Consider the following 27791-nt stretch of genomic DNA (forward strand, 5'->3'; position numbering starts at 1 on the left):
CAATCAAACAAAGATGTATTTTCATCGTATTCAAGTTACTCACCGATAGATTGGATTGTCATTTTATAAGCATTTTTTTTTCTTTTATTCCTATTTCATATTGTTGATGGATAGTGTGCAATCATGTAATATTCTTTTTAATGGGCAAAAAGTATCGCTATCAGTGACAAAGTACCAAAAACAAATGTATTGAAAATAGAAGACTGCTTTTACTCTTCTGTGTCCGCATAACAACAATTTTTTGAACGAATAAACATGGATAAATGAAAACAAGATTGATAACAAAATCCTATAACTGCAAAAGTAACAATAAGATTAGAACAATTGAATAATACATAAATAAATAAAAATCTAAGGGGAGCACAATGTGTATTTAGCTTGATGAACCCGATATTATTCGTAAAATGCTGCATTTTCGGGCTTTTATTTTTTCCATAAAGTATTTTATATATAATTCAAAATATTTTTTCAGGAAACAGATTAGTTCCAGGAGGAAGCAAGGCATGCTGGGAAATCGCCACCGTGACCTGGTCACGTGACATACAAACCATTTTGGCGCCATTTTCCCTTCGGTTAGCTGTCCATCGGATATCATCGACGTCGGGTGAGGTGAAATAGTTTCCCAGCACCGGAACACTGATGTGTCGTCAAGAAATAAAGAAAGAAAGAAAGAAAAATGGGAGGAAGTTAAGTTTCTCACTGGCGTGTAAGCCATTTTAGATGGCGGAAGAAAACTAGCGGCTGGATGCCATTGTTAGCACTGTAGCTAGCTCCGAGTGAGGGTGTCACCGTAACCGTGGCCGTTCCGCAGCGACCCAACTTCAGCCCGTTGAACCACAGAAAAGCAGCGTCCTTTGTCCAGAGAGACTTTGTGGGGAATTAACATCAACTGGAATTACAAAAGGGAAAAACTGGACTTTCCACGTGTGGAAAAACCCGAGAAACATGACAGGGTAAGTCTGTGTGTCTCTTGCTAATGCTGCGGATTAACTCCCAGCTATAGTAACGGGCCATAACCAGATACAGGACGGGAAATACCGGTATTGAATACAAATAAAAATTAAGAAATTCATGTCATAGCTGGATGTCGCTCATTTGCATAAACTCATCCAAGTTCTATTTATGTAATCAATGTATGTGAAACTGTATTTCTGGATCCCCGTCTTCTTCAGGGTGGGTTGTCATGCACAGGTCTGGCCCCAGTCTTGTGAAATTTTTCCATTTGCCACTCTTGCTCTTTGTCTTCTGCCAACATTGAATTACCCTGTCAAACTTCCCGTTAGTGAAGTGTGCCTCTGTGCGGGATTTGGTGGAAGAACAGGTCTACAGATGCTTTTGTTTTACAAAAGTGTAATGTAAAGTCACATGATGATCCTAGTCAAGATCATTTAATGTGTTTCTCCTCAACACTGTTCCAACGTGACTTTGTCTTTGTAGTTAAGATGGGAACTGCAACAAAATGGTATGATGTTTTATACATGACACTGAACATACGAACAGTGGATTGGATCGAGGCAACGCAGTACTTGCTGCTCGTTCTAGGGCTTTTGTCACACTCAAGTTGAAAGCCGCAGCAGCCGTGCTAACATGTGGTTCTTTTACAAATAACTTTTACAAAATGAGGTTTGATTCTTTTGTCAGGTGCAGCACCCGGTGCCAGCATTCTCTAACTGACTCTGCGCAACTGACACGGAGTCAGTTAACTTTATGTTTTTAGTATTGGCTTGTTCAGAACCTCATAAGTGCAAGAATTCTAAAAGTATTCAGTATGAGGTACAATTTCTAATGGTATTGCTAAAAGTACAAAGTTGAGCTGGGTTGGGCTGGCACTGTGTAGTCGAAATGCAGCATTAATTTGAGTCTGTGGGCCCAGGGGCCGACATCATCTTGTAGTTCCACTGTTGGGCCACTAGGGTAATTTCAACAAACAGCCGTCCCCTCCTGTTTACGTAGTGAGAATTATGATAACAAGCGATGAGTCAGTATCCATGTGCACTTCTGGACCAGACCCACAACGACCCGTAACCATGTTCTTTCAATTCTGATTTACTGTTACAAAGCACCAACTCATGACTCACTAAAACAATGCGCCTGCCAATTGGTCACCGTGACAACTCAGCCATGCGTAATTAGGCCAGATGTTTCCCATTACTGAGTATCATATGAAACTGTCAAGCACAGAATAAAATCCACGTAGAAGAAGATCTAAAACAAAGGGCTCCTTCTCTCTCCTACACAGTTTATAGAAACACTCAGATTTATATTTTTGTATCAAAGTACAAGGTTACTGTCACAAGCCAAATATGCCACTGATGGCAGGAAGCAGAAAATAAGTGAACTCATGAAGCTGCTTGTGATTCTCGGTGATTTGTTTTGATCTCCGCCACATTCTTCAAATCATGATTCTAACAACAAAATAATTCCATTTAAAGGTCACCTCAGCACTGAAGTCAGTATTATTTAAACCAAAGGATTAATGGAACCATCTTATCATTAGCCGGTAAACAGTGGGCCGTTGCTATTTGGTCAGTTAACTGTAAAATAGCTCCACCTCCTTAAATAGACATAGTCAAGTCAGTTTTACTCAATTTGCTTGAGCACACTTGGTTTGCTTCAAGGGGCTTTACAGTGTTGCACGTAAGATTCTTCCTGACCTTTAACCTTCAGTTAAGAAAAGTCACCACAAAGGGTAAACATAGAGCATGAGCAGATGGACACAGGCATGGGGGGTAGATTGTACCTGGAGGTAAGAGATGAACCTGAGCATAATTTACACCAATGTGCTGCTGGTATTTTTAAGACAAGAAGGGAAACTTAGACGTGAAACTGTAAAATATGACCTATCAAATCTTTCTCTTCCTCCAAAACCTTCACTTTACCGCAGGTGAACTTCAGTCTGCAACATGGCGAGCACCTAGATCGTTGTGTCACACCCCACTAGAACATCCTGTTTTGCGGCTCCTTGTTGTTCACTGGGTGTAGTAAGGGTCGGACTAGGTGGGGGTTGTTATTCAGAGATGAGTGTGTGATAGTTTGTCAGTTTAATCAGCCAGGCTAATTGAGTGTGGGGGGGTCGCGTGCATTGCGGGTGGATTAAAACCAGTCTGTGTGTGAAAGTGTTTACCAAAGATCTGCTGGCAGTTGTGTGCACATGACCGGGAGCGAAACAACCGGAACAGCCCCCCGCCCTGATTAAAATCAAATTACGGTACATGTTTAGGCTCCTTATGAAAGCGTAAACATAGTGTTCATTCAAAAGGAAACAGAGTGACACTTAGAGCTGAGAGATTTAAAGGCACTGTCAGTCATCTGCAATAATGCCTCTGCATAAAAAAGATTGTGTTGGGCTGGTAAGAAAAGTTGTGTAGACCAAACAATGAGGTCAGAGTGTCAAATCTATGAGAAAATCAAATTTTTGTTAAGATAACACAGGCACATCATAATATAAATTTCAGAAAAAAATAATTTCAGAAATTATCCGTCCATTTTTTACTTGCAACCTGGGTTGGTTCATTATGTTGGAAATGTTTTCCTCGCCTGGCAGTGACATCATTTATTTTTCAAGTTTAAATAGACCAGAGGTCTGTGTTTTTTCCGGATTGCAACATGTCACAAGTATTTGTCTCAGGACTGTATAGAAATGAGATAGGGAAAGTGTCCTATACTGGGGAGACTGGGGTCGCCCCATGGGTCCTCTATGAGCCCCGTGAATGATGGCTGTTTGGTGGGTTGGGGGGGCTGGCGAGGCCTGCTTTGGAAACGTGGTCTTGGCTGGCCGTAGCTCTCTGGCAGGGAGGTATGTTTTCTGATCGCAGCGTTCCCAGAGCGTTTGGACGGCGTTCCCCTCGTGATGGATGGAGCTATTCTTACTGCCGTGACCCGTTACGTAAATCGCAGTCAGACCCTAAAAATAAGAGCAGGCTTTTCAGGACATCATTGTTTGCTTTAGTGCAGGAATTCAGAGCCATCGGTCATTGCCATCTGCCCCACCCCCTACCCTCCCAGCCCCCCTCAACCCACACCCCAAACCCCCAGATTAGCCACATTAGCGGCGGCTGCATGCTGCTGCGGTTATCGATGTGTTGTAGCTGCAGCAACCGTGGATGTGATGATGGGGTGGATCAGCTCTTCTCCTTAGTAGGAGGGAAATGTCTGTTTGTGTGTGTGTGGTGGGGGTATCTTTTATTTCTGTAAGTAATAAAAGATGTTGGATTGGTTCCAGAGCTGTAGGAGAAGAGACCCTCCCCCTCGGTGATTGGTGGAATATTTACAGACTGTTATTATGTGTGAGCACATGATGCTGCCTACAAATGACTGATCAAATCCAACCAGCTCATTAGAAAAGAACACGGTTTGAACCCTCGACTCAGTGTCACTCATCACCAAGAATATTTGCAGAAACCTGTTCATGAGTTTCCTGCTTGTTTTTTTGTAATTTACTTGTAAATGCATGCTTACTTCTCCCTGAAGGATTGTTGGTTTTGGCTTGATTATAGTTACATTTTCTGCATTACTATTTGACCTGATGTCTTGTTGTTTTGTTTTGTGGCTCAGTGTGAAAATTTCGAATATCCATTTTCAAATTACATTTTTATCTAAGAATCACATGAAAAATAAATGGTTGAAGAATCAAGTTCAACAAAACAGCCATATTATATGTGCCTTGGAATTTATTGTGACTCTTTGACCCCTCATGGTCAGAGCTTACCAGGAGACGAAGGTTGGTTCATCTCACCTCTGGAGTAGTAGCAACGCTCATCTGAAATGCTGTACCAAGTTGACGGTCGTGGAAACCAGCAGCAGGTCTTCTGCAGAGAAGGTTGAAAAATAAGTCATGTGGTGTATGTGGTCGTCGATGTGGTAGATGTGGTATGATAAGTGCAGACTGGGGGCTGTATCACCTCGAGTATTGATACATTCACAGTCGTGATTCTTTTCTCAGTTGTTATTATTCAGCCATTGACACACTGCCAGTTACGCCACACACACTTTGGGGGTCGTCATGTTGGTGCCGCTCCGCCTGGTTGACCAGCGCCGGCCCCACTCTGTTTGATATTCATCCCAGAGCCTTCAAGGTCACCTTGTCTTCATTATTTGGAGGCGTCTCATTGTCCCTGAACACAGGGCTGCACAAAGTAGAGCAGACGAATAAAAAGCCTTGCAGCATGAACAACAGGTTTATGGATGACGCTCCTTCTTAACACTTTACATTTGTCTCGCTGATGGACATTAACATGCTAACTAATCTCCTAGTGGCGAGACTACTCCTCCTCCCCCGTCGGTTGGACCATGATACACTGAAGAGCTCTCCTCGTCACTTCCGTTTTCTAATCAACAAATGATTTGTTTCTTATTCCTTCAGCACTGGAGACCCAGCAGTTATTATGGTCTGGAGCAGAAAAATACCTCACAGTAAAAATACCACTGCAGCTTCTGCTCTGCCTGAGGTGCAGATTCCAGTCTGGTGCGGGCCAGTTCTGGATCAGGCATCATCACCATTTAAGTGGAAATCCAACTTATCTGACTGATCATTTCAATAATTACGAAAATGAACATCATGTTTCTGAATAAGTCCTCGTGAATCTAGGTTCCCTAGATTTTTTTTTTTATTTCCTTCAGTCAGTCAGATAATCTCTCAATCAAGTGGTTGTCTGTTAGCAGTTTTGTTGATAATGATCTCAACAAACAATGAATAACTCAAGTGCTTCAGGTTGTTTTAGTTTTTCTTAATGACATTTAAAGGGGTTCTCTGTAGCTTCATTAATCTCATATTACTTCATGCGGTGCTTTGATTTTTCATGTTAATGTTATGGAGTGCGCCCACTGTCACCTCCACCCCTCTATCAACCATCACGTCCACCTGCCAGAACAAAGTGGCGAGGAGGCTGGAATAACCAACTCCATCACCAGATTTAAGGTCATATGACAATAGGCGATCGCGTGTCCATCAGTGCTGTGGTAGGCAGAGCGGACAGGTGTCGTCAGAGACGGGTCCAAGCCCACCTGACTGCGTCGCAGAACTGAGTCACAAGATGGCTCCTGAAGGGGGGGGTCCCTCATTGTCACGTAGGCAGGGCTGGAGGCGGATGGGGGGTTGGGGGGTGGAAGGGGCTGCATGTCCTTTCAAGGACCTAATTACCTGCAGCAGGAGTGAAGGGAGGGGAGGCTGGAGGGTCTTCATTTGCTATCACATGACATTTATTGTAACTACAGGTCACCTTTGCCATACTGAAGGGTCAACATCTGCTAATTTCCAGTGGAAGGCTTATTTTGACATAATTTTGTAGGAATAAATCACCGGCTTTGAGAGTGTCTGTCTCTCCCCCACCCACCTGAGTTTTTCTGTAATTTCATCTCTTCTTAACTGATTGATGGTTTGTGTTATGTATTTTTCAGATGACTAATCTGTGAATTTTTCATTGTCATTTTTTGCAGATTTGTAGGCGATTTTATGGCAGTTGACTCAATGCCTTTCCATTTCAAAAACAATACTCCGAGAAAGAAGTCAGAGGGAAATGTCAAGTACAACAGAAGTAAAAATAAGAATTGGTTGTTGAAATGAAGTGGGGGTGGGCAGAGGGGTGATTTCCTCTGTGTGCTTGTGTTGGAAGATTGATGTCATTCTAATTTAAAATCAATAAACGGCCCTGAGGGGTAATAACTGGTGTGATGAAGGCGACATGCTTCGTGTTAAAAGCCTCCATTACCGCTGCCACCACCCTGACTTACTGTAGCAGCAGGGGGTCGGAGCAGGAGGACTGTAAAAGCCTTGTGGCGCGATATTGACTTAAAATAAAAATCTAAACAAACCTGTCCCCCGGGTTGCTGATATTTATACATGTGCTGACTGAACCTTATTATGATTTCAGCATGACATATCAGCCCTATTCTCAAAGCAAATCGACATTTGATAGTGTGATAATTGAGGCCGAGAGCCAGTTCAGAAAGAAATCAAAAATCAAGCAATGGTTTTCATGAATTACATTTTGAAATAATCTTACATATGTGCCAATTGTCTGGTCTGTGATATAGTGTATTGTGATATAGTGTAAAGTCAAAGGTTTTAATGTGACTGTAAGACACGGGGCACCTTTTGTGTAGGGGCGCTAGTATAAATTAGAACTCAAGAAATGTTTGTGTCCAGTCGAGGACAATGTCAGTGTACCGTTGCTGAGACCCCCTCCCACGCCCCAACCCTGTCACTGGGCCTTTTTGCTGCCCCTTGTGTCGACACGTGTCCACTTTGTCAGGGTCGACATGTCCAGAACAGCCCCCACCTCTTTGGTGCAGAGCTGATCTTCAGCGGGGCCTTCCCCCTAGGGGCAAAATGGGGAGGGGAGGTCCTGTCCCGTCCCATCCTGTCCCATCCCATCCCATCCTGCTCAGAGGCGTGAGTGGCAACAGGTGCAGCATACAGTCACTCCTAAGTATAGAAGCCTTCTTGCCACACTGCTGTAGTGACAATAGTCAAATCTCCTGTCTGCCCACAGCAGACATTGTTTGAAGAACTACTTGACTTGAGCCAGAGAGGCGGGTCGGTTTGACAAATTCTAGGGTCTCACATGGTGCACAGGAAAATGGGCTTCAATTCCTTAATTTATTTCACAAAAAATGTAAAACGAAAAAAATACTCTTTGCAATGGCTGGTTTGTGAAAAGTGCTGCTTACCCATTTGACATCACTGCTCTCTTGTCCACAATATCAACATCATGAGGTGTTAAGAATTTGACCTTAATCCTGAGATTCTGACAGGACTGAAAGTGTCCAATCAGACATTGTATCTTCACCAGGTCAGAGCTCCTTCATGTTGGACCAGTGTGTCATGTGACTGACTGCCATTAACGGGAGCATTGAGTCCTTTAGGTTATAAATTCTTGCTTCGATTAACCTTCCGTTACCTGTGCCAACATTACCATGGCAACAGAGGAAGCGCTGTCAGTGTTAGAAACACAGGGGGTTTCCCTATGGTAAGGGAGGGTTTTAAAACATGGTTGTCGCTAGGTTGTGAAGCAGGCTGCAAGGGGCCTGGAGTGGGTCGGGAGCATTTGTTCTTTTTCCCCACTGGGTCGAACTAGCTTCAGTTACCGTGCCTGAGCTTGCACTTCCTGCGTTTCAACTTAAGTCTCTCATGTTTCAGCTTGATTCGACTGTGTCTGAGCTTCAGCCGTCGGTGTTTGAGCTTCAGTCTTTGGTGTTCCAGCTTTTGAGCCTCCAGCCTCGGCGCCAGAACCTCCAGGATCTTGTCCAGCTTGGTTTCCAAGGCTCTCCTGTCCTGCAGGGCCTGGCAGTACTTTTCCATCAGTTCCTGGTTCTTCGCCATCAGGGCGGTCTTCCTTTTGTTGAATGACTTCCTGTCCTTGTCCAGGGTCTTGTACAGGTGGTCACACTCGCTCTGGTACCGGGACAACATGAGCTGTAAGTTGTTCGCTTTTCTTTTCAGTGCTGAAATTTCACGTTTGAGGTCTGCCTGTAGTCTGTAGCTTTCATTCCTCTGCATCCTGCCATCCTCCAGCAGCGTCTCATGAGCCTGACCCAGCCTGATGAAGCAGTCCTCGCCCCGGCGGATGTCCAACTTCAATGCAGCAATCTTCCTCCTCAGGTCAGCTCCTTTGCTTCGCTCTGTATAGTAGTCCCTCTCCAGGCTTTCCTTTTCCTTCTGGATCTTCTGCTTTTCCTCCACGATCTCGCACATGCGTCGGATGAGTTTATGGGCTTCCTTCTGCAGTTTGCCATCGGCGGCCCCGGTCCCGTCTGTCTCGGTCAGCTCCGCTTCGTCATCGTTCTCGGCCCCTGGGAGGTCAGAGGAGGTGGTGGGGTTCTCCATGCTGTAGCTACTGAGTTTAACGCAGCAAGAAGCACGTGTATTCGGCGCCGTGTCCGATTGGCCACCGTCTTCCTCGTCCTCTTACGGAATCCATCGGACTGTCAGACGGATCATGTTGTGGAATTCTGTGATTTCAGACGTGACATCATTGTGATGTGACCTATGACGTCACTGTGATGCGTGTGTCAGACTGGTGCTGTAATCAGATTACCGATTTGTAGTGCGCAGACTGTAGTACTATTTTATTCTGACACTAATAAGATGCAGTAAGGTGAAGTTTTGGGTAGTACTCAGATTACAGTAATATCCGTCAGTGTCTCCCTCAGAGTGATCTCACAGACAAGGTGCTTCCCCTTTGTGACATAACAGTGTCTTTCCTCCCTCCTCTGCGCTTCCATCTGTTGCATCACAGCTTCCCCCTTTTTTGCAGTGCAGAGGTAACCCCCTAATCCCTTTCCAAATCCCCACATCCAGCCTCGACAATAATTGATCAGCTGATTATCCTGAATCCGCTCCTGCTGATTCTATTAAGAATAATGAGGAAGAATAAGTCTCCTAATCTGTGACATCACAGCTTCCTATTGTACAAGGGTTTAGGGATGACACCCCCCCCCTCCGTATGAGTGAACCAGACACATGGAGCTGTTTTCTCCATCATCGTCACAGCTTCTTCACAGTACAGGAGGTTGGACATATTTAAATAGACTCCCCGTTCCCCTGTGAGATCACAGCTTCCCCTTCCAGTGCTGGACAGGCGTTGACTGATATATTTGCAGGTCAGGGACCCCCCTCCCTGCCCCAGAAAGCGGTAAAGGCCCTCCCATGGCACTCTGTTATAGAAGAGAGCAGTAAGAGACCAACTAAGGTTGCAGGGACACACAGGACTCTACTCTCAGATCCACTTCTTCTCCTCTGTGCTTGTGACCAACAACACCATCAAGGGGCTTTGAGGACTTTAATTATCATTATCACTCAGTGGCCCCTCTCTACCTCTCAGGGTCCATAACCTCCACCTGACTGCTGGCGGGGTCATTACCTCCGTCACCAGGACGCAGTAAGGGCAGCGGTGGCTCTTCAGCCGAGAGAAGGGTGGAGTGATGATGGTAATATGAGCTATAACAGCCTGTCAGCTCCCCTGTCCCCCTGGCTCTGATTGAGTGGCCAATAGGATGAGCCCTCAGAGCCAGAGGTCAGCACTCCATCAGCAGAGACTACGCTTGCATGGCCTGATGCAAACTGTAGGGCTCCCGGAAAAAAAGGAACATCATCCTCCCATTAAACAAAGTTTAGAAATGACTGTCTGCTAAAAACATCATAGTGTAGAATGGATTTCAACACTTATTCGCTACTGCCAGATATTTGTAAAGACAATTTTTTGCACAAGAACAGAATCCTCAAGATGATCAGCAAACCATATCAGGACAAAGTTTGGATGAAGTTTCACCTGAAAATCCAGCTGGAACAAGACTTGTGTTTTCCTTGAAAAACCTCTGTGAATCAGGAAGGGTCTCCTCCACATTCAAAGTCTTAACTTGTTTAGGCTTCTGATTGCTGCTGAAGTCCTTTGCTAAACCCCGTCTGACCAAGGCTCATTGTCCATTGTCATCTGCAGCAACAGACTCTGGGTGGTTCACCACTATGATGAATGAGAAACCATTTCCTCGAATGTTTCTGTCTGATCGTGATGTCATACGGCTAAAATTAGTAGAGGGTCCCCCCGACACACACACACACACACAAAGGATTCTCTTGGTGGGGGAGGGGTGTCAGGTGACGGGGGTCCTCGCATGTTTGAGCTATTTCCAGATGGAGGGAAACCCTAACCTCCCAGACTAGGGTAAGACGAGTCGCAGGTCGACCTGCGGACGAGGCTTCACCTCCGGCCTGCGCTGAAGATTACACAACTCTGCTGAGTGACAGCAAGACAGCTCTGCCCGCTGCCTAGAGTGAATCTCCAGAGTTCACGGCAGCCCCCCAGTTTTATTAAATTCACATGTTAAATATGAAATGTCCCAAAAAATAAAATAAAATTAAAAATTAAGAGGCAAGCAAAAAATATTGAGGAATTTCATTAAAAAAATGAAAAACAGTAATCCAAAGTATGATGGAAGAAAACTGCAACAATTGATATTAGATACGACTGATTCCGTTAAAAATTTGACGGTAATGTTTGCCGATTGTCAGTCATGTGACCCCCTCATCGATCCTGAACCTGAATTATTGGTTTCTACTTTCCAGCATCTCGCCTTGTGATCGTGGCTTTAAGTAAGTGAAAGTAATTGTGTCTTCATTGGCAAAGTGAGGGGAAATTATTTCTGGATCCCCAAGGCACAGAGGCTGGACTTGTTGTGGCCAGCGCAGGTTTGGTGTGACGAAGAGGAAGGAGGACGAAAGACTCTGGTTGCCCGTGACATCCTGCAGGAGGACGAGGAAGAGAAAGGACGAACCAGTTGGATGTCTGAAAGAGACAGAACAAGTTGTTTTGTGGATGGTGAGAAAAATCTGAGCCCAGAAGACACCTGGGATGGAAGTCAGTAGGTTAAATGAAGACTAACCATGTCCATAGGTGTGAATGAGAGTGAATGGTTGGATGTCACTGATAAGAATTGGTATGTCCAGGTGATGTCACACCCCTTGCTGACTGCACGGCCACCCCACCTGTGAGTGGGAGGAGGGCTTTGCTGAACACTATCCATCCATCTATCCATTCATTCTCTACTGCTTATCCTACTTAAGGTATGCTGGAACCTATCCCAGCTGCCGTTGGGCCAGAGGCAAATTCACCCTGGACTGGTGGACAGACAATCGAAGGGCCACATAAACAGACAGACAACCTTTCACTGTATTCACGCCATTTTTTTGGTGAACACTAGAAATTTGCAACTCTCACGACCAGTTATAATCATTTTCAGGTCGTTTTGAGTGTTTTCAGCTCACTTGGAGCCAGCCTGCTCTGAAAATCTGATGTACAAAATCAACGGTCTGTAACATGGGGAAGTATCTGTGTGTTTTAAAATGATGTTGTGGAGGAGAAGGTTCCCCCTCCTGTTTTCAGTCAAGACAAATCCTCGGCAGCTTTATTGATCCAAGGCTCCAAATGCAGCGTGTTATCTTCAAACCCAGCTGCTCCGTGCACAGCACAGTCCAACTGCACGTCTGCCCACCACATGAACTCAGTCACCCTCCGCCATGGAGCTCCAGAGGCTGCTGGGAAAAACCGCCTGCACACCTTTATCATGAGTATGGTGTGGCTTCACACTACCTCTCAGACCATTTCTGAGGGTTTTAAGTCCTTAGGTGGTTCTGTGTGCCTGGTCGGACGTCTCATCCCTATTCCTGCAGGCAGTCTGTTGATGAAGACAGTCAGTAAATAACACACCATCCTTGCCTTCATCCTTGAGTGTCCCCTGCAGTGTGTCTTCCAGGTCCCCACCAAAACTCTCTTTTAAGATTTCTCATTTTTTTCCTGGTACTTTCTGACTTACCTTCTGTTTTGTCGGGGAAAGGGGAGGGCATTCTCTTATTAAAGCTTCAGCATTAAGCTGCAGTGCTAAAGCTTATTGATGGCACGTCAGATTGAAAGTGAGAGCAGCACCTGACTCCGGACACACAGTCACATGAATCCAGACACAACAGTGCAGACACACATACACACACACACACACACTCACAGTGTGATTATTGTTGTGCAGTGAAGCATTGCGGAGCATAAACCTTGCCAGTGATTTCATAACATCGGGTGCAAGAAGTGTTTCCTCCACTGGCCTCCAGAGTCAAAGTCATTTGAAGGCAGGGAGAGGAGGAGTAGAGGCCTTTTGTCCTGCACTGGAACCCCCCACCCCTCATCGAACTTAAAAAAATCAATCCTACTGCTCGTTTTATCATTCAAAAAGTTTCCTGGAGGCCTCTTGGGTCAGAAATTGGAAGTGTTACTTCTAAGAAAGTAGGTCCCAGGTTCTGTCTAGGTTAAACCTCGCCTCATACGTGATTGGCTCCAACCCCCTGAAATCCTGTTTGTAGGATGAGATGAGTTTGTTACTAATGAAATTCTTTCTTAATATTATGGCTTATTTCTTTCCAAGAAAATATATGAACTTAAATGAAATGGAAATGTTTTCAGAATAATGTTTTAAAAATACAGATTGAAACATCCACACGGTGAGCAACCCTAAAAAATTAGGCGCTAGAATTTCCCCCAAATGGGTGGAGGTACATATTCGGAAAGGAGTTCACTTAAGATATAAAAATCACCCCAAAATAGCAAAGCGGGCCAGAAATGACAAAAGCAGGAAATCGAACAGGAGGCAAGAAATGAACAGCCTCAGATCACCTAGAATTATAGGAGTGTTGTTTTCACAACACTGTTATATCTAACTGATCATCTGCAGTTTGACTAGGACGGGATTAATATGCTGAATTTCATGCACTTGATGGTAGGATTATTTTGAGTGTATTAAATCTAGATGAGCATGTACTGAATGTGTCCGTGGTTGCTAATCTGTTAATTATTAAACCGTTTCAATATCCTGTTTAGGGTTTTTTATAACCCCAGGTGTTTAACAGTCTATAAATGGGGGATGTTCAGCAAACACTGAAGCAGGTTCTTGTAATGATCTGATGCCCCCACAAAGCGTTTGTTCTGATGGAAGTCAAGTGTTTTATTGACAGATTTCACTTCCTCTTTCTGTTCTACGATTTACTCTCACACTGACGCATAGTCACACTCTTGCGAACACACACAGTAACACACACATATGTCTTGGGTGGCTGACCTCAGACTTAAGTGTGACTCAAGATTGTTTCCTGTTATCTGACCGCTCTTTGTTCTGTCAGTCATCTTGATAGGCAGGATGGTGAAGCCTTATCACGCTGTGGTTCTGGATGGTTTCCAAGGTACTTCTCTGTCACATCTCCCCCCTGCTGACTTAGTTTGCTGCTGAGTCTGAAGGCTTGCCTTGCAAAGTTCCTCTTGAGGGACAGGAATGTTTCCGGTCACGTGACAGGAGGAAGTGGCTCGGCATCAGCGGTTAGTTGGCGTTCGGCGTGCGCGTTGTACTGAGGGTTTTACTGTGTTACACAGCATGCTGTGCGGTAATTAGTAAATCAAACATGAGGACACACGGCTGTGGAGACTCTGACTCAGATCCCCTGACCATGTTTAGCCACTTCCTGTCAGCCCTCAGCCGGCTTCCTGTTCTTCCCCCTCTATTTTTCACCAGCTCTCAGGTTCCGTCTCCAAATTCTGCCGCTGTTTTTTCGGGGACTTTCCATTTCTCCTGCCATTTGTCTCGAGCTGTGGGAGAAAAGAGGGAGAGACCTTTTGAGGAAAAGTTAGGGGGAAGCGGGGTGACATCCCAGCTCTGACGGTCTTCGTCGGGGAGAGTAGGGTCTCCTGTTTCTGCCTAGGGTTTCGCGGATAAAAATATCTGCAGGTGAAGGAACAGTAGAAATCACATGTGTTAGCAATTAGAGCCAAGATGGAAACTGGGCAGGTTCTTCTGGGTGATGGTCCAGTGACCACGGCTCAGATTGAAACCACACATCCCCTCTTCTTCCTCATTCTTCTCCCACTCTGCTCCGTCATTCTTTTGTGCTTCTCGTTTTACGGAACAGACTGAAGAACACTATCTGAAGATCAGCAAGACAGTCTCCCTGAGAGTCCGTCTCTCCCCAACCCACCTGAAAATGTCCTCAAAATGAGGGCACCTCCAAATAAAAGGGCAGTCTGCTGAAAATCTGAAGGTTCTCATGTTTGATAATTGAACCGATGAGGAAATGAAAATAATCGTAATTATTTTGGATAAAGGCATTCCTTTACTTCATTGTGACGAAATCCATTTGATGATGAGTTAACCTGTTAACATGCTTAACCCCCTCCATCCACACGCACAGGGTTACATCCAACCAGGATGCCGTTTTATTTTGAAGGAACCTGCTGATTGACACCTTTTCTGCTTAGTAGAGTGAAATAAGATCATCTTCAGAACAAAAAGGTGGGGGGTCTCCCACCCCTGAGTTCTCCTGGACATCTCTCTCACACTGATAATATATTCAATAATGGTTGAAATGACAGATGTACTAAAAATCCCGTTATTCAACAGGAAGTGACCTAAAGACATCCCAAGAGCATGTGCATCGGCATCCTGCACTGCTCGCTAACCTTCTCGGGGTGTTTTTTTATTTCTTGTTCAAAGTGAGACTTGGATACTGAGTGTTAAAGTTTTGGTGCGCTTCAGAAATTGTCACTTGAATATTATGTTGCTGATTTTTCCTTGCGGTGCCCTTGCGATACGGATGCCGACCCTCGTCCCACCCAGGTGGTGCCCTCCGTCGGAGGAGTTTCCACGGTTGCTGCTCATCTGGTTGGAGAGCCTAGGTCACCACGTTCCACCTGGTAAAAATAACTACTAACCAATGAAGGAGTCCCGCCTGCCAACCGCCGCTGACCTCCCGCTGCCACCAGCCCTCAAGCACCTGCTCGCCCCACAGTTTGTCCCTGCGTTGCCTGGAAACCGGCATTCCCGCCACGACAAACACCCCCCCCCACCACCACCAATACCCCCTTTCATATGGGCAGGAGACTTGGAGGTCCACACGGCAGGACCTTTTCACGTCCATCATGGTTTATGGTCTGTGTCATGTGACCTGTGACTCCCACCAGGTCGTCAGGTCTCCTGTATATGTCTGCGCTGCTGCTGGGATTCAGGGGCGGGTACTTGTTGTCTTTACAGATTCAAGTTTCTGAGTCAGTGTCAGTTTATGTACTCTTCTGGCAAATATTAATGCTGTCTGATTTTTTTTTACATTTTTTTTTTTGACCTTCGTTGGTATCTGAAATTGCACCCCTCTCCCTCCGTTGAAGACACTTTGTCCCCACAGGTAGAAGATAACAGGTGGGGCGTGGACATTGGACGGCATCCCACGGCCCTCGGCCAACTGCAAGTAGGGCGTCGCCCTGGCAGGAAGGCGGTGCGGGAAAGACGTCAGGAGCCTGAACAGGCAGCACAAACAGCGTGAGGAGACACAGCCCACTTCCTGCAGGCTCTGAGGACTGACTGTCCAGCCGGGACAGAAACCTTCTGTTCACTTCAGGCCCTGCCACCCCGTCTGTTTTTCCATACTCAAGACCGTCCGCTTCGATGTCCCAGGAAAGGTGATGGAAAAATACCGGGAAAACTGACAAAATATCACGTAAAAATAAATAGAATGTTTAATTAAGAAAAATATTCAGTTAAGTATCCCCCTTTTTGTCACTTTTTTTATTCCAAACTTTCACAAAGGGTTTGTCAATTTTTAGATGAGCTTTTAAATTTCAGATGAGGTTTTTCCCCACTGTTTTTTTTCTATTCACGTTTTAAATGATTTCTCTTTTTTCAGGCTGGTGTTTCAGCACATTTTTTCACCTATATTCAGTGTTTAATTTTTTTCAGTTCTGAGGTGAATTTCTTTCATTTCCCTTTTTCAATTTTTCAATTTTTTTTTTTTTTTAACAGTTTTTTGGTCATATTTTCCATTTGTTCTTTTTACAGGATTTGTGTAACTTTTGGTCCCACCTCCTGAGATCGTCGCCACAGTCAGAACTGTCTCTATGGTTCTGACTCAGTCCTGTGGCAGGCAGCCGGTGGGTCCGCGAGTCCAAACAGCTGCCAGATTCGTAGACACGTCGGTCAGGACAAGCTGCTGAGTCACAGGTGTCTGCCCCGCGGGCTGATGGGAGAGTAACTGGAGATCCAGAAGGTTCCTCGGGCCTGTGGCCACACCAGTCCGTTCTTAATTCACATCCAAGCTTAGTAGGACGGGGAGAAATTCAAAACATCCATCCCCGGATTTACAGAAATACTGAGGAGGGCTTTCCTGCCTCCCAGCAACAGTGCAGGGAACAAGCAGCACAACAACCGGGGACGGGAGAAATGACCCAGAGTCACAAAGATGGACAGAAGATCGGCCGAAAATGACCTGAAGATCAGCAAGGAAACTAAGCGAACCAGACGATATTAGTTTTTAAAAAAAAGTGCCTGCAATCAGCCAGGATTAGACACAATTCGTTTCAAAACTCTTGTACCTTTTTGAAGTTAATTGGAAGAGTTAATGTGTTAACTTAATTGACTATCATTAAATTAGTAAGTAAACGCCGGAGTAAAGTTGTTTTTCTGGAAGTTTCTACTCCCTTTGGTTCAATGTTTCTGATCTCCAGGGACAGTTTTCCTTTCTGGTCCAGGTGTTGTCCTCTGACGCTGAGGATTTACAGCTAGTCCTGGCCCGCCTGTCATTGGGGTGTAGATGACCTCCATCACCCAGATGTCAGGAGGGAAAGTACCTTTTTATCACACCCATCAATCATGTGCCCTGTGACCTGTGGAGGGCGTCCTCTGTCCAATGCGAGATGTCAGGAGTTATCCGCCTCGCGCCTGCGTCAGTCTCTACGCTCTGATGCCTGGATGGAGTGAGGACGTCTTGTGGGTTGGGAGGCCTGTCCCTCTTAAATCCCCTTAGGGAACTTTTTCCTCCCGAATGACAGATGTCACTCGAGTGTCTCGGGTCGCTCACCAGTTCAGGATCCTCTGCACTGACCTAAAATATACACATTTGTTAAAAAACTAGAACATGTTATAGTTACCTGGGAGTTTAAAAATATCAATCCTAAAATATCTAAAAATGATTGGTCTCAATTTGATCAGTTGTCTAACATTAAAGTTAGTCTAAATAACTCAGTATTTATTTTTCATGTAAGGTGAGATTGATTTAAAAGCAGACCTTTTGAACTCTTACTGACTTTCAGAGTTTCCAGTTTTGTCCCCCCGGGAGCCAGGGACAGATCGGCCTCCGGGGGCAGGATTTGGTTCCCCGGGGCTGATATGAATCCTGGCGCCACCTTGTCTCGCCCGGTCCTCCACCCGGGAACACGGCGGGGATGGACAAGGACGAGGCCGTCCGATCACTTTCACCCATGTCCGTCTGCCTTATTTTTAACCTGCGTCCTGATGCAGGTGGGTGTCGTCTGTCAGAGGTCGTCCTCTCAAGGACCACGCAAACACCTCATCCCTTCCTCATGTCACTTCGATAGAAAGACCTTCAAGTTTCCGTCTGTGGATGCGTTAGTCAGCGACATGGAAATAACATTTGTCAGCTGTCAGCAGGATTTAGATCGGGACATCACTGCCTCTATTCAAACAAATATGATCGTCTGAACAGCATTGAGGTTATTAGACCAAGAGGAGAAATTAAGAGATCAGTATTCTTCAGCTGCATGGCACCTTGTGTCTGAGACCCTTCTTTTCATCATCCTCTTCTCAGCAGGATTCTCCGGATTGCTGATCATCATGTGCCTGTCATAGCAGTGACCCCTGGTGGCTGTCAGTCTGAATCACAGGACCTGCTGTGAACAGAATAGTAGGAGGTAAAGATGGGGAGTCAGAAGAGTTGATCAATCTGTCAAATGTTGTTTTGTTCTGATGGAACGATAAATATTGTAGCCTGGTTGGCTTTTGTAAATATCTTGTTCCTTTTTAAAGGAGGAATCCATTCAAAGGATGGTGGGGCGCGGAGAAGGAAGAATGACACCAGCAGTGAAAATGGATTGACGGAAGATAGAAGGGTGACGAGTTTTAATGGCTGTTTGTAAGCGTATTTTCTTTTTTCTCAGTCATTCATTTCAAAACAGATATTTTTTTATCAGAAAAATATCTCTATTTAAGAAGAGAACAATTGTAGAGACTTTTACCTGGCCAGGAAACAAATCTCAGACATGTGAAATTAGTATTTAATAAACATACACACTTGTAAATGATAACATTTTGCCCATTTTTGCTGCTTGAACTTCATCTATTGTCGTTCATTCATTCATTAACTACCGTTTGTTCTGCGTCCAGTGTTGCCGGATAGGTTGGGGGCGCTGGAGTCTGTCCTTAGTGTCATTGGGTGAGAGGCAGGGTTACCAGTCGATGACAGGGGCACGTATAGAGACATATAACCGTTCACATGTCGCATGGAGACATGTGACCATTCATGTCTTGGGAATTTAGGATCTCCGATTAATCTGCATGTTTTTCGACTGCTGGAGGGAACCCATACAGGCATAGAGAGAACATGCAAAATACACAGAAAGGCTGTCAGAATAAAACCGGGGACCTTATCACCGTAAAGCAGAAGTGCAAACCACCATGCCGCTTTTCATATTTGTGTAAAAAACTATATATATATTTTCTTAAAAGAGGGAAACTTTCAGTCCAACATTGTCTTGTATTTTCTTTCCCCTCCTGCAAGGCAGCTCAGACTGGCATGCACTGTAGCATGGACCGTAGCATGGAGGTGAGGAGGTCTGGTACCACCTGCGTCAGAACCAGGGGACAGTCGGTGAAAACACAGGAACCTGCAGAGGAACCATTTAAAGCTCAGATCAGCGACGGTTCACACGGTGACTCGCCCTCTCCTCACTCTAAAATTAGAAAAGAAGGGGATATAATCCCCCACTCACAATATTCTCAAACACACAGAGTAAGCTCCTCTTTATTCACCTCCATATTTGGGTCACGACATCCCTGTTTTCACTGCTCATTAAATCATCACACAGTACACGCCAAAGCGCACTGTCAGGAGTGGGGGGTGTTTACTGGTAGCATGTTTACAGATTGTGCTTTTGCTGCAGATTCCCAGTATAATTCTTCCAGTATTTAAGGTTTCTCCTTTGGTGATGTTTAGCATATTACTAATTCCCCAGTAATATTCCTCTCATTCCCCCCATGTTGATTTATGAAGAATTCATTTTACATGTCTCTGAATATCAGGTTAATTCTAATATATTGTGGGTTATTTATGTTTGCTTATTCTCAGATAGTTTCATGTTCCTGATGGATGGTTCTACCCATAAGTTCTTAAGGATAATATGATGGGGTTTTGTGGCTGTGCTATTTACCTTGATTGAGATAAAAACATTGTGGTGTCAGGGTGTCCTGGGCGGAGCCTCCGAGCCTGTTAATTGCTCCTTTTCTGAAAGTGTAAAACCTTGTGAAGGGACATTGTTTGACTTTGCACTCCCCCCCCCCACCCCCTCGTCTGCCTCCCAGAGCTCCATCTTTGTGGCTCAGGCTCATCCTCTGACGCCTGGCAGCTTTGCATTCTGATTTGACGACGAGTAAATCCTTCCCCGCAGAGACGCTGCGGCGTCCAGACGGAACCAGGCGCATCAAACCGAGACGGAACAATGAGAAATAAAACTCGACCTTTTTCAAATGACCTTGAAGTGTTCTTGTGTTCCTGCTTGAAATCGAAGATTCTGCAATGATTTATCAGTTTTTCAATGTTTCCAGGCAGATTTACATACAATAGATATGTATGTTGGATGTATTTAAATAATGTCTATATTCTCATTATATGATCCAGCTTTCCGGTCTGATGTTATGCTCATTTCATGGAAAGGAGCTGATCCTAGCACTGATGTTTTATCACCCATCACATGATCACATTTTTTATCTTTTGAAAGGAATCGGGAGTTTGGGAGGAAATTATTCTGGAAAAATTATTGATTTATTGTGTTCTTGTCAGGACAACACACAAGTCCAACCAAAACATGCAAATGTGTTATGACACTGTAGGTGCTGTTGGTAGTCTGACAAAGTGGACAGGGGTTACCATGGATACCCTGACGAGGCAGATGCGGGCTGCTGGTTCTGACACCTTGTTTGTGTGTGTGTGTAAAGTCAGATAAGTCTGCGGTTCTGGTCTAAACCTTGTAACGGGTTTTTAAAGATTGTCTTAACCCTGCTCTTGCAATACCTCTGGTGTCCACTAGAGGTCGGACTTTCCCTGCTGCCGAGGGCCCGCTCCTGGCGCTGGGAGATGTGCAGTGCCATCCCTCCGTGCGCTTTTGTGGATCTCAAATGAGGCGTTTATCTCAAACCAGCTCTTTGTAAATCTACGTTACTCCTCCGATGTATCAGAAGTGTGAACTTTGGGGAGCCAGCGTGTTCCAGATGGCGGTGAGTAGAAGGAAATGTCTCAGCAAAAGTTGATGAACACAGCAACAAACTGACCATCAGTATTCTGCTTTGATCACCTGGTAAGTGAAAGAAACCGTCAGACCCAAGTTGAGTTTTCCCCCGGTTTTTTGCAGTTTGAGGTGATAATATTAAAAAGGTAATGGTGGCTCAACATGTACAAACTCCTAGAAAAGGCCCAGGAATCCCTGTTAGATCAAAACAAAAATCAGGACTCTAAAGTGCTTATTGTAAGTGAAGTAATTAAACGTGTTCCCTGTACAATTTCCCCGTGCTCTGCAATGAGTGCAAAATAGTATAACGTAGTGCAAGTAACAAGAGACATGGGTAGTTTAGTAAGAAGGTAATACAAAAAAACTCAAGTGTTTGTCATGTGTAGAGTCGGAAAACGTTTTTCCTTGTACAATGAAATGCATACCTTGCCGTCTGCAGTGAATCCATATAAGTATTGTTAAATAAATAATAATAGGCGTACTGTGTTGACCAGATGTAACAGTGCAGGGAAATGTAAACAGTATCGGCAAATTGTGCAGCTTTGAACGAAAATGCAGGCTCAGGTTGTATGCAGACTGTTCAAATAGACAATTAAGTTACGTGAACAGTTGAGTGCAACACTGTTGAACTTACAGTTGCAGCCGGATGTAAAACAAGCACAATAAAGGGCAGTGGAAATGTAAAGTTTTCAATTCAGCATGTGCATTAAAAGTGTAAATACAGAGCGTGAATTTGCAGGTAAGCGGCACAGGCAGACCCTTATAGTTAGAAGTTTTAAAAGTCCATAAAACAGAACAAAAGATTACTTATACAAGTTGTTTCTGCTTGCGCACCTCCATCATTATGTAAAGTTTAACCGTAAAATAAGTTTTAAGTTGTTACTTGCCGACTTAAGCGGCAACACCTCAGCCACAAGTTCTATTTCCGGTTTCAGGTGGCTTCCCATTGGCCGGTGGGGACTCGCGCGCGTCTCCTAGCAGCTGCGCGCACAAGCTGGAGGAGGAAGTCTCGGTTCGAGTCCGTACCTGCCCGTTCCCCGGAGTTAGCCGCTCCTTACCGGCCCCGGTGGCCGCCCGGACCTCCAGGTACGCCCGGTTCTACCCCAGAGCGTCAGGTGCCTTAACCTGGAGACGAGGTAGGACGTGTTTACGGTCTTGTTTATCTAAAAAAAAAGTGAAAGTGAAAAGTTAAAAATAGTATTTTGGCGGTTGAAGACATGACCCGGGTGTTGTCGAAAGTGCTAATTAGCTCGATTAGCTATACTAGACTTTAGCCTCTAATTATGACTCAAACAGGAGTTGAGATTAAGTCTAGTCCGTGTTTTTTTAAAAAAAAAAAAAAACCTTTCTGCCCCATCCCAGGAGCACCATGACATCCTCAGCGTCCTACGACCTGCCGCAGCTGGAAGAAGACGGTGAGCCGCAGTCGGTCTTTTGACTAACCCGGAACTTCTTACATACAGAATAATAACATTCAACTATCTGGTGAACAATAAATGGAAGTGTCTACATCAATCACAGATTACCTTTGAAAAGGGAGTTAAAAAAGCATCACTTACCTCAAAAATGCCAGAACTTACCTTGGAGTGTTCAGGAATTCTCCCAGTGTTGTCAAAATAATAATGAGGGAAATAAAGGAAAGACCCGGACGATTATAGAAGTAGAACCTTTATTGAGAAATGACAGTGTCCGTCTAAGAAACTTGGGCAGAAGTTAAAGAATCTGAAAAATCTGTTGGTCAAGTGTTTGAAGTGGGACCCTCGAGAGTCAAGAGTTCCTGTCAGATTTGACCTGAAGGCTTTATCTTTGTTTACTTTTCGAATGTTTTTTTTCTACCGAAACCAGCTTTAGTTTCCAAAGACTGGTTCTGCCAGCGGGACATTCTCCAGACCTTCTAGGACAAACAAACACTAGGCATCCAGTTTGGGGAGCAGCTTCCGTCTCCGGCCTCAGAACTGAATCCAGCCTTGTGTCTGATAAAAAAAAAAAACCCAGATTATTTCCTCCTTGTGTTTATCAGAAACTTCCGGCATATCAAACAGATGGAGCCGATTGTTGCATCGCAGCTTCTCTGTTCTAAAGAGTCACCAGATAGAGAGCAGTTTAAAAAAAAAAAATTCTTGACTTAAGTAAACAGTGTTTCAGCTTCATGTAAATTAAAACTAATATACGCAACGGTAAGGAATTACCTAAAGCCAATAACATGTTGTGTCAAAGTTAGAAATTATAAAGAAAAACAATGATAAAAATCCCCAAACTAAGATATAAGAATTGTTTTGGCATTTTCTGTAAAGTTATTACAAATGAGAACATCAGCAGGTGTACAAGACAGCGGTGAGACCAGTGATACTGTATGGATCAGAGACAATGTTACTGAGGAAGAGTCAGGAAGCAGAGATAAAGAAGTTGAAGTTCTCTTTTTTTTTTTTGGAGTGACGATGATGGATGGGATCAGGAACGAGCCCATCAGAGGGACAACTCATGTTAGATGTTTTTGAGATGAGGTCAGAGAAGCCTGGGATGGTTTGGTACAGAGGGGGCATAGTGAATATACTGGAGTAAGACCAAAGAGAAGGTTTATGGATGGAGTGAAAGAGGAAGCAAAGATAGTTGGTGTGACAGGAGAGGATACAGAGGACAGGGTTGGATGGAGGAGGTTGATTCGACCCCTGAAGGGAGCAACCCAAAGGAAAAGAAGAAGAATAAAAGTTCAGGAAGTTAAAGGGGTTTAAGCTTTGATTTGTTGAAATGAAAACAGTGACTCTGAATTCCCTCGATCAGTTGCCCAGAGGGAGGAGGATGCCGATGAAGAGGAGGGTGATGAGGAGCAGAGCCGAGTCCCAGACAGTCCTTCAGCCTCTGACGCCTCCCATCCCTTCTTCGACGTGGCCCGGCACGGAATCATCCAGGTCTCCGGTCCGTCTCCGAGAGAGTCAGTCTGTGAAGACGCTACGCCGTTTGATTGATTTCATGGATTTGAAAGAGTTGCAGGCCACCTGTCCAGGAGGATCTTCTCTGCTTTAATCCTTTAAGCTCCCGTCGGCCAATCAGAACTGAACCTGTTGACGTGGAGAAAAGGAAGGTCACAAGTGTGTGTTTGATCTCCAGGTGACGACCACTACGGCAGGAAGTTGATCATCTTCAGCAGCTGCTGCCTGCCTCCGTCTCATCAGCTCAACCACCAGCGCCTGCTGGAGTACGTCCGCTTCGACCTCCGACCCCGGCAGCGGCAGCAGAAGGTTCTCACCAGGTTTGCTGTGCGTTCCCAGGTACCTGAAGTTTACCCTGGACAAGTACGTGGAGATGGACTACATCCTGGTCTACTTCCACTACGGCCTGCGCAGCAGCAACAAGCCGTCCCTGCACTGGTTGCGAGAAGCCTACGGCGAGTTCGACAGGAAGTAGGCCCCCTCGGCGCCACACATCACGGGGCCGAGGGGGCCTACTTCCAACCCTCTGGAAGCCCTGACTCTTAACATCTGCTCCAGGTACAAGAAGAACCTGAAGACCCTGTACGTCGTCCATCCGACCAACGTCATCCGCGTCGTCTTGAACATCTTCAAACCCCTGATCAGGTGACCCTGCCGGCTCTCTGGCGCCCGCCAGTGGTGACAACATGACATGCAAGTAGTTATTGGTGTGTTTTCAGACAGTCTGGACCAGTGACTGAGATGATAATCATTAACACAAGTTTTCTCTTTAAACCCGGAATTAATGCAGCTGAAAACTGAATCGCTTCAACTAAAGTTGCTTTTGCCATATGATACCTGTGTGACCTTTGAAGAGGAGCGTTTCTCACCAAAGGTTGTCCTTCGCAGCCACAAGTTCGGCAGGAAGCTGCTCTACGTGAACTTCCTGTCTGACCTCCGAGAACATCTGAACTACGAGCAGCTCATCATCCCCCCCGCCGTGCTCAGGTACCGACCGCCCGGATCAGCGTATTGATTACTTGATCAACTGACAAAAAAAAAAAAAATCAACAAGAACCTGCTATTGCGTTGTCAGTGTCAGACCTTCAGAGTAAAGTTGTGTGTGTCTTCCAGGCATGATGAGGAGCTGCGAGCTGCTAAGAAAGACGCCCCTCCACCTTTGGTGCGAACCCCCCCGCCTCGCCCCCCCCTGCCCACACAGCAGTTCGGAGTCAGCCTGCAGTAGTGAGTGTTATTCTCCTCCCTGCCCCATTAATTGCACACAGACACACACACACACGGACACACACACGCTGGTCAGCTCTCAGTCATGCTCTGATTTCAGCATCCAAGAGAGGAACCGCTCAGCCGCCATCCCTCTCGTGATGAGTCACACCGTCTCCTACCTGAAGGTCAAAGGTCAGACATCCTCTAAACTTTGAGGGTGACTCCGTCAACATGAAGCACATTACGTATTACGGTGTATTTTCACGGAGGGGGTGTGCCTTAGGAGAGGTGTGTCTTTAGATGGTGTGTGTGTGTGTGTGTTGTGTGTCTACAGGTCTGAAGACAGAGGGTATCTTCAGACGTTCAGCTGCAGTTCAGATCATCAAGGACGTCCAGAAACTCTATAATCAGGGTTAGTTTGTCTTTGTGTGTGAGTGTGTGAGAGCCTTTTACAAGATTGCTTGTTCAACCTTCGCTCTTCTTTGATCCAGGGAAGCCCGTGAACTTTGAACTCTACAACAACGTCCACGTTCCGGCCGTGATACTGAAGACGTTCCTTAGGGAGCTTCCTGAGCCACTGGTCACCTTCAGGCTCTTCGAGCAAGTGGTGGACCTGCTTAGTGAGTCACGCCGACACACACACATACCTAAATCAAGTCGATTTTGATTATCCACCACCAGCTCCTGATGAGACTCCCCATCTAGAGTAGGTTTAGGCCACGCTCCTTAAAATTGCAGTAGAACCTGAGTTTACCAATTTAATTGTTTTTTTGACTCTGTTCGCAAATGTTTTCGAACCGAATCAATGTTTTCCTCTGAACTCAGTGTGAACCCCATTGATCTGCTCTCCGGCACCAAAACAAGCGGAACTTTTTTTGAAACTTTTTTTATGGGTTTATTTGTGGCAAAATACAGAAAGGAATTAAAGATAACCTTAATTATGGCTGTTTTTCTGGTGTTCTCTCTCTCTTGCCAGCACTTCTACTTGGCATTTTCTTCACTAAATCAGCAAAAGGAAAGGCTCGCCAACCCAAACACTATCTCCAGCAAGCTGCCCTTCATTCATCCAAGCTAACAATCACTTTGCTTCGTTAACGTTGTCGCCCCTTCAGTCACATATAGCACATCTTTGTTCTTCAGGATGGTGCAGATGGTTGACCTCGCTGTGTCGTGGTGCTTGCTGAGATGTGGAACACATTGTTAGCTGTTATTTCTGTCTTTAGATCGATTGGAATTCGCAATTACTTCTTAACACCACGAGTCTTAGCGCTTTAACCTTCTAGTAGCCGTAATGAGGACTAGCTTACTGGAAAAAAAAAGCACAAAAAAGCGTTATAACAGGAGTACTCAACAGTGAGTGACTGCCGCTAAGCTACAATGCCACCATGCGGAAAATCCTGTGAGTTTTTGTTTGTGTGTTGGTGCACTGAGGCACGTTCGCAGCTCAATGCAGAATTTGACTGAAAACTGTAGGTCAGTTTGATTGTAATGACTTTTCACAGACAGCGGCGGCCATGGAAGTGTCAAACACTCATCCTGTTCGCTCCAAAGTCACATCTGGACTCCAAGCACAGAGTAAAAAAATCTTCAGAGCAACTGCTTGTATCTCAGAAAACTCCTGAGTCAAGGCTCCACGCTTGAAAAAGCAATGCTTGAAGGCCGTTCTTAAACAGAGAGAGAGAGAGAGAGAGAGAGAGAGAGTCGTAACCGTACTTTGGGCGTGACGTCGTCGTGATGATGTTTCAGATGTGGAGAGCAGCCTGAGGGTAACGAGGTGTAGGACCATGGTCGAAAGTCTCCCCGAACACAATTTCATCGTCCTGAAGTTCCTGCTGTGTTTCCTGCACCAGGTAAACACACGCGCGCACACACACACACACACACACGCAGACCTAAGAGGGCTTCTAAGTGTCTCTCCCTTGTGACTGATTTTTCTGTCCCATTCCTGGCTTTAGTGCATCATTTCTGGTCATTTCTACATTTTCAAGTCCTCTTTACCCCCTCCTCCCCCCGACACATCCAGGTGTCCCAGGAGAGCCTGGTGAACAGGATGAGCCCGTCCAACCTGGCCTGCGTGTTCGGGGTCAACCTGGTCCGGCCCCGGGGGGGTCACTTCTCACTGAGTGATTTGACCCCCATCAACATTTTTACCGAGATCCTGATCCAGCACTACCACGCTGTCTTCGGGTCCCGCTGCCCCGCTGGAGAGGTCCTACCCTGATTCTACCGCCCTCCTCCCCTGAGGGGTCACCCTGTTACTCCAGTTCACAACCATTTCCATACTAATCATTATTGAGTTTCACTTTCCAATGATCTCTGAAGGCATCACAGGCTCAACCACTTTTTTTCTCCACAGACACCAAGTAGAACGTGTCTCTTTTTTTTTTACATTTTTGTAAAAAAAAAAAAAATCTTATCAAATAAATGCTTCTTTTTAATATTTGATGTCAGTGTGTGTTTGTTACGAGCATGTGCCCTGAAACAGTGCAGACAAAGGATGAGGTTCTGAGAAGTTAATCATCTTCTCCTTTCAGGGGTCACCAGAGCGAATTAACCTTCTCCATCCAACCTTATTCTCTGTATCCTCTCACACACCAACTAACTTCATATCCTCTCTCACGACATCCATAAATCTTTGGTCTTCCTCTAGACCTCCGATTCTAGCATCCATCTGCCAACACATTCACTCTCCCTCTGTACATGACCCACCCAACCATCTCAGTCTGGCTTCTCCGACCTTCTCGCCGAAACATCTAACATGTGCCGTCTCTGATGGACTCATTCCTGATCCTATCCATCCTGGTCATTCACAAAGAGAACCTCAGCATCTTCATCTCTGGGACTT

At 45.3% G+C, this 27791-nt stretch overlaps 1 protein-coding gene and 2 long non-coding RNA genes across 5 annotated transcripts; 2 read left to right on the top strand and 1 right to left on the bottom strand.

The window, feature by feature from the left end:
- Positions 1 to 841: 841 nt before the first annotated feature.
- LOC147233830 (uncharacterized) lies at positions 842 to 20057 on the top strand. Of its 2 annotated transcripts, XR_015106129.1 has the most exons (8): positions 842 to 953; positions 15704 to 15977; positions 16202 to 16261; positions 16354 to 17811; positions 18119 to 18221; positions 18337 to 18442; positions 19088 to 19238; positions 19888 to 20057. It is a non-coding gene; the product is annotated as an uncharacterized LOC147233830 (long non-coding RNA). The 2 variants fall into 2 exon arrangements; XR_015106130.1 differs by lacking the exon at positions 16202 to 16261.
- LOC147233831 (uncharacterized) lies at positions 19120 to 22556 on the bottom strand. Of its 2 annotated transcripts, none has more exons than XR_015106132.1 (3): positions 22391 to 22556; positions 21837 to 21973; positions 19120 to 19193 (listed from the first exon to the last, which is right to left on the bottom strand). It is a non-coding gene; the product is annotated as an uncharacterized LOC147233831 (long non-coding RNA). The 2 variants fall into 2 exon arrangements; XR_015106131.1 differs by having other exon boundaries at positions 22370 to 22556.
- LOC147233832 (rho GTPase-activating protein 8-like) lies at positions 21802 to 27384 on the top strand. The gene is made up of 13 exons (XM_086146423.1): positions 21802 to 21946; positions 22173 to 22225; positions 23592 to 23726; positions 23919 to 24006; positions 24080 to 24211; positions 24299 to 24385; positions 24629 to 24727; positions 24854 to 24964; positions 25065 to 25138; positions 25281 to 25358; positions 25438 to 25566; positions 26693 to 26796; positions 26970 to 27384. The coding sequence occupies exons 2-13, from the start codon at positions 22180 to 22182 to the stop codon at positions 27165 to 27167; spliced, it is 1281 nt and encodes a 426-aa protein (XP_086002549.1). The 5' UTR covers positions 21802 to 21946; positions 22173 to 22179; the 3' UTR covers positions 27168 to 27384.
- The last annotated feature ends 407 nt before the right edge of the window (positions 27385 to 27791 follow it).

This window comes from Fistularia commersonii, chromosome 5 (genome assembly GCF_037954325.1).
Source record: "Fistularia commersonii isolate RoL2024-O1a breed Wild chromosome 5, RoL_Fcom_v1.0, whole genome shotgun sequence".
Lineage (NCBI taxonomy): Eukaryota > Metazoa > Chordata > Actinopteri > Syngnathiformes > Fistulariidae > Fistularia > Fistularia commersonii.